At 38.3% G+C, this 6,538-nt stretch overlaps 1 protein-coding gene across 1 annotated transcript in view; it reads left to right on the top strand.

Annotated features, from left to right (window-relative positions):
• nrxn2a (neurexin 2a) overlaps positions 1-6,538 on the top strand; it is a 431,782-nt gene that overhangs the window by 97,959 nt on the left and 327,285 nt on the right. The window contains exons 5-6 of the mRNA XM_016532627.1: positions 3,134-3,163; positions 3,372-3,410. Coding sequence (XP_016388113.1) covers positions 3,134-3,163; positions 3,372-3,410 — 69 coding nt within the window. The remainder of the gene's footprint in view (positions 1-3,133; positions 3,164-3,371; positions 3,411-6,538) is intronic.

Here is a 6,538-nt window from a genome sequence, read left to right as displayed (position 1 = left end):
CAATTTATAAAATTTATAATATTATGGATGTAAAAGTACAAGCCAGTAATGCCTGTGAAGTAATTTATTAACAATCTTATCTTAATTTTACAATAAGTAGTGAAATTTACCCAAAATAAAGGCTTAAATATCTTAAAAATGCACATTTAAGGGTCTCCTCTTTTGGTGAAAATTTTCAAACAGCTTTCAAAATGGCTACCAGACAGTGTGAACACATGGAGACTCATATCATATCATATCAGTGTGCAATGATCTGATTGACTTGAAATGACAGGAGGTATGCAGTAACAAACACATCAATTTGCTAAGACAACAAGTATGACAATACATTATTTTTTATTTTTATAATCTGAGCTCAAATATGGAAGTGTGCTTAATGGGTAAGTGAGCTTAGTAGGTGCGTTTACCCTATATACTGTAAGTGGTAGGCTAATTTAGGAAGGAACATTTAAAGGGGTCATGTGATGCGATTTCAAGTTTTCCTTTCTCTTTGGAGTGTTGCAAGCTGTTCGTGAATAGATAAGCTCCCTAAAGTTGCAAAGACTAAAGTCTCAAACCCAAAAAGATATTCTTTATAAAAGTTAAGACTCGTCCACGCCCTCCTAAAACGCCTCTTTTAAACACGCCCCCACATGTCTACGTCTTTGTGTGGGAAGATTTGCATAACACTGCCCAAATGTTCACGTGAAGAAAGAAAGTGTAACTTTATTGTTGCTGCCACCGCCGCCACCATGCCGTGAAGAAAGCGTTGCGAAAGCGAAAATACTTTGTTTGGCCTTCCAAAAGATGACACAAATATAAATCAGTGGTTAAGTTGTATTTACAACACATGCAGACATGGTTTTATGTTTACACGGCGCGATGCAACGCAGCGCGTAAAAGCACAGTACAAGTCTTTATAATCCGTAATTATGTCCCCACTGGATGCACAATATGGTAAGGGCCGTAACATTTCCGTCACACGCTTGAGATATTTGGTCAATCACAACGCACTGGATAGCTGGCCAATCAGAGCACACCTCGCTTTTCAGACCGATGAGCTTTGTAAAAATCGACGCCTTTCAGAAAGGCGGGGCATAGAGGAGAAACAATAATGTACAGTATGTGGAAAATAATGTGTTTTTTGAACCTTAAACCGCATAAACGCATTTCATTACACCAAATACACAAAATAATGTTATTTTTTTAGCAACGTCATATGACCCCTTTAAAAGATGAAAAAGAGTAATTCGAGAGAAACAATAAATTATGAATCATTTATGTATGAATGGTATGTAATCAAAAAAGTAACTGCTGTCTGATTACAAGTATTTTACCATGTAACTTGATCCAATTACAAGTACTTAATTTTTGGAATCTGATTACGTAATCCAGATTAGATGTAATCAGTTTCTACCCAGCTCTGGCAATAACTTTGAATAGTCATATTATATATTTGGATATTTAAATGAGCAACGAGAATATTTAAATGATAATAAAATACAACTTTGAGTTGTTATATTATGCATTTCAAGTATTTAAATGAGCAAAAACAATATCCCAAGGCTGTTACTTGTTCTAAAACACTTACATAAGTCTCGCACATTGTTCAGATACCGCCATTGTTCTTTCCTTAGATATTGTCTCTGTATCATTGTTTACCGTATCCCTTGTGATTTCGCATATTGCTATTCCTCACGAGTTGCAGCTCTTGTTCTGTTCTCAAAAACCAAACCGTCTTTTATCGTTTCGCTCCCTTCATTTGTGATATTTTTTATGGAATTGGCTGCACAATGACTAGTAACTCCCAGTTACAATGATCTATTCTACAGCCACGTTATCTCCCTAATAGAGTGCAGCTTAGAAGTAGCAGGGCAAGCGATGGTACCGTGGTAATTGTCAAGGAATCACATAGGAACATCAGAGAGAACAATGGCGCTATAACTCTGCTCTCTATAATCATAATATTCCTTTGTTTCACGGAAATGAAACGCATAGGCGATGAGAGCTCCAAGCAGGCCCGGTCTCTTTAAATCCAGGATTGTTTTTGCCATGCGGTTCCTTGGCGGTGCATTTGGAATTTGAAGGAAACATTCTCCCTTTTCAATTAAATATCGCCTTGAATGCGGTTCAGTTCACCAGAGAGCGTTCACAGCTAACATGCGGCATTCCTGAAGGTAATCATATTTCTCACAACACGGATTAAGTGCGTAAAGGCGTAAATGGAGTTAATGTGGATTTTCACAAAGCTCCCAGCTGATGCGTTATTTTTTGTGATCTCAGTTGTGTACTTCTGCTTTCCAGTTTGTTTAAGGCATTTGATGTAAAACAGAATCTCCTCACTGGCCTGACCCCTCTATTTTGGTTGGCTCTCATCTGGATTTGCATAGCAATTCCTCTTGATTGTCTTCTGCGTTTCTCTGCGACTCGCGGTCGCATTAGTCGGAGTAAACAGCAACCACTGCATCGTGATTACAGAACGCAAACTGCCGGATAATGGCTCCCGCATCGGTGTGTGTAATTGATTGGTATTGAGCTGTCAAGCTGCATACGTTATTACAGCGGCGAAATCAACTCGCAGGCTTTTGTCTGTTAGTAAGACGATAGATTGTCTGGGACGGGTTGCCTCTGTGTGCTGGGAGAATTTATCTTGGTCCCCGCTGCTTTTTATGAGACATTGCCCCACTTCTTTCTGATCTCTCTTTGCTATTTTATGAGTCTGTGGCTTTCGAATGCAATATTTATGGGTGTAACTGCTATAGCATAGAAGCGTGTGATCTAAGGAATGCTATCTGCCAAACACTAAATATGTGCTCCATTAGGAGAAAAAGCATTTTTGTGTGAGCAAGTGCCTTTTTGGCACTTGTGCCAATTGAAATGCTTTTTTCCTCACCCTTTCCCTTCCCTCCCTCCCTTTCTTTCTTTTCCCCTCAACACCTCTTACTGCCCTCCCTTGAAGAAGTGTGTGTTTATTTTACCTTCCTCCTTTTTTTCCCTCCCCTTTGGTTTCCTTTAAATTTGGCATCCGTGTTTGCCTCAGGATGTCTGTCACAAACTGCAGTCAAACGTTGTGACAATGCTTTTCGTTTCCGCCCGTGCCTTTTTTATGACCCTCTTATTTCTTTTTTTCCTTTTCCCTGTTTTTTCCTTCAAGGTCTGGCGCACCTGACGTTAAAGAGCCAAGGTATGGGGCCTCTCCCGTTTCCTTTTCCTTTTTCTTTTTTCGATTTCCCCCCCTTTTTGTACTTATATCCCTTGCTTCCACAACTCATTTAATCTACCTTATTTTCCTTCCATTTCTTTGTCCCGTTGGTTTCTGTGCCCTTTCATTCTCTGCTATCTGTGTGTTCTCCATGTGCGTCTCCTCACCCCTGTCCTGTCCACTGGCCCAGCCCCAGGAGCAGCTCCTCTGATGGCCACTCCTGCAGCAGGTAACGCTCTTACGCTCTCCCTCACATGTTTGTTTTGGTCCTGGTGTCGTGCGGTCACAAACCGTACCCAGAATGCACAGAGCCAGAGCTCTGCTGTCATTCTAGCTGTTTGGCTTTATTAAAAAAAGATGAGAGGTTTTGACTGAAAGCTGTCGATTGAATGTGTGTTTTATTTCAAATATGTCCAAATTTCTTTCTTTCTTTCGTTATTATGGGTGTGTACTTGAAATGCAAATAATGTACCCGTTTGAAATGTTTCTTGCCTCTTCTTTCAGCTGAAGCGACTCATTGTGGTGGCTGATAACTGTCATTACACTATCTATTATACACTTCACATTCTTTTATCTGCATGTTCACTGAATTGCAGTGTAGTCAGGCTAAGCTTTAAAACGGCAATTATTTTTTTATACGAGTAGTCTACTGTGCCGCCGCTTGAAATGCAAAAACACTTCAGTCAGTCATATTTATCTAACAAATTTAGACAGAGCACACTCCCTGTCTGCAGCAATAACAGAAGGCAGCTTGATTCCTTGATTTCCTTACTGACCTGTCAATCTTAATTACTTCAAGTGATTACAGGCCTGTGTGAGATAAGCAGGGTTCGCTAATTGCAGGATTTGCTAATGATTGGTTCATGAAGCTCATATGAGGATGTATGTCTTCATCAAAATATCAAAAATATCCCATGTGATATATATATATATATACACACACACACACACACACACACACACACACATAAACGCACACACACGTATATGAAGAAAGTATAAAATCTATCAATCATTTGATCAAGAGTCATTAAAATATTTTTTAAAGAAAGAAATTATAGCTTTATTAAGCAAGGATGCATTAAATGGATAAAAAATGACTGCAAAGACATGTATAATGTTACAACTTTCTATTCACCAAAGAATCCTGAGAAGAGAGAGAGAGAGAAAAAAAACTAAGCATCTCAACCGTTTTTAGATTTGGTAATAATCAGAAATGTTTCTTTGAGCACCAAATTTCTGAAGGATCATGTGACACTGAAGACTCAAAAATTTGGATTTGCCATCACAAAATATATTAAAATAGAAAACTTGTAATTAGAAAAAGTGTAACATTTTTTCACAATATTACCATTTTACTGTATTTTTGATCAAATAAATGCAGCCTTGGTGAGCATAAGAGACTTCATTCAAAAACAACAATAACAACATATTACTGACTCCAAAGATTTGAACAGTATATATAAATTGTAGAAAGAAAAATATATTTCAGATCTATGTGGTATTTCACAACTTTATTTCCATGCCAGTATGGAATAATTTCAAAGCTTAAACTACATTAATTTATAATATAAAAAACATTAGTTTATAATAATTTAAAAATAAATTTTTTTTTCTAGCTTTCCAGTCGAGTCGGCTATGATTATCATCAGTATTTGAGTTTGTAATCTGGAGACTGCAAACAAACACTAACATGCTGTAATGCATCGTGTTTGTTTATTCTCCTGATTTTTAAGGATTAAATTGGCCCTCTTCCAAAACCTAGCGAGCTGCCTCGCTGCCTAATGCCTACATAAACAGCTGCCTTCCAAGGCAGCATCCTAACCATAAGGGATCCTCATAAGTGACTGACTTGGAACTCTCCGCGCAGGCAGCAACTCAGCATGCCACACGAATGGCACTCTGGAGACATGACTCACAATTGATTCCAGTAGAGTTTGGTGTTAGTTTGTTGCTAAGCTACTGACAAACTACTCTTGCCGTATGGCAACATATCATAAAGTACCTTAAAAGAATATTTTTTTCTAAAATTTTTTTTACAGCACTTCAAGTTAAGCCATTCTTAGAAAAGAAAAACATTCAAATATTTTTTTCTATAGGTCTATCATAATGCGTGCGGTAGAGGGTTAAATGTTTAATTTATATATTTAAATATAAGAAATCCCAGCCTGCTTTGAGAAGGCTACATGCTATTCTCCCTTAGTATATGACATCAGAATCATTATGCTGCCTACCTTTTGGAGCACTGTGCCAATGATGCCTTAAAATGCTGCCTACAGTACATAAGCAGTTTAATATGTTTTTGAACAGAACAGTTGAATGGCAGTTTGAGCTTCTCTCAAAAGCATGCTGTCTGCCCACCTGGAGTAATTTGACATCAAGTCAGTCAGGTCCTTTATATTATTCAGACGTACTGTACAGCTTTTCTTTTTTTCCAAAGGATTATATGGTTTCCTTGTCCCCAGAGTCAGCTGAGGTCAAGACAAGAGACAGCAGAGAAAGAAGACTCTGCCCCTGTGGGCTCTGAAGTGTAATAGAGACTTTTAATTACAGTGTGGGTGGGGGGAATTCGACCCAGCTTGTTAATTATTAGGTACTAATGAGTGACCTTAATTACTAGCAAGGATGCGGGACAGTAGTCTTCAGCAGACTTTATTTACGTTGCACCTTTAACCACTTAAAGCAAGGAAAAAAATGATAAGCCCATAAATCAGAAGTTAAGAATGAGAGTAGCAGATGACCCAGCACGCGTCTTTGCTTCCAGCCTTTGTCTTTTGAGCTGCCGTTCTACACAGAGAAACTAATGCAGCCTGAACTGCTGCTGAATGGATACGGGCTCATTTTTTTCAGCTCGGCCTCTGGCTGTGCTCGCAGATCAAATGCTAAGAGATTGATCAGGTGGAGAAAAAAGGAACTTTTTTTTGGTCACATTTGCTGGGGTCTCATATTGACTACAAAACTGGAGGGAATTTGGATGTCGGTCTTGATACAGTATGTTGTGCTCACACACAAACATTTGGAAGTACTCTAGCTGTTTACAGAAAAAAAACATTAATTAAAGGGATAGTTCACCCAAAAATTCTGTCATTAATTACTCAATCTCATGTCCTTTTAAACCCATAAGACCTTCATCTTCGGAACACAAATGAAGATATTTTTGATGAAATCCGAGAGCTTTCTGACCCTGCATAGACAGCAACGAAACAACCACGTTCAAGGCAGAAAGGTAGTAAGGAAGTAATTTGATGAAGCTACGAGAATAATTTTTGTGTACAAAGAAAACAAAAATAATGACATTATTCAACAATTTCTTGTCTTCTGGGCCGTGTTAATCTAGTCAACGAAGACGACGACGAA

This window comes from Sinocyclocheilus rhinocerous, unplaced genomic scaffold, assembly GCF_001515625.1.
Source record: "Sinocyclocheilus rhinocerous isolate Xijiao unplaced genomic scaffold, SAMN03320098_v1.1 scaffold253, whole genome shotgun sequence".
NCBI classification, from domain to species: domain Eukaryota; kingdom Metazoa; phylum Chordata; class Actinopteri; order Cypriniformes; family Cyprinidae; genus Sinocyclocheilus; species Sinocyclocheilus rhinocerous.
This window is presented reverse-complemented; position numbering and strand designations above follow the sequence as displayed.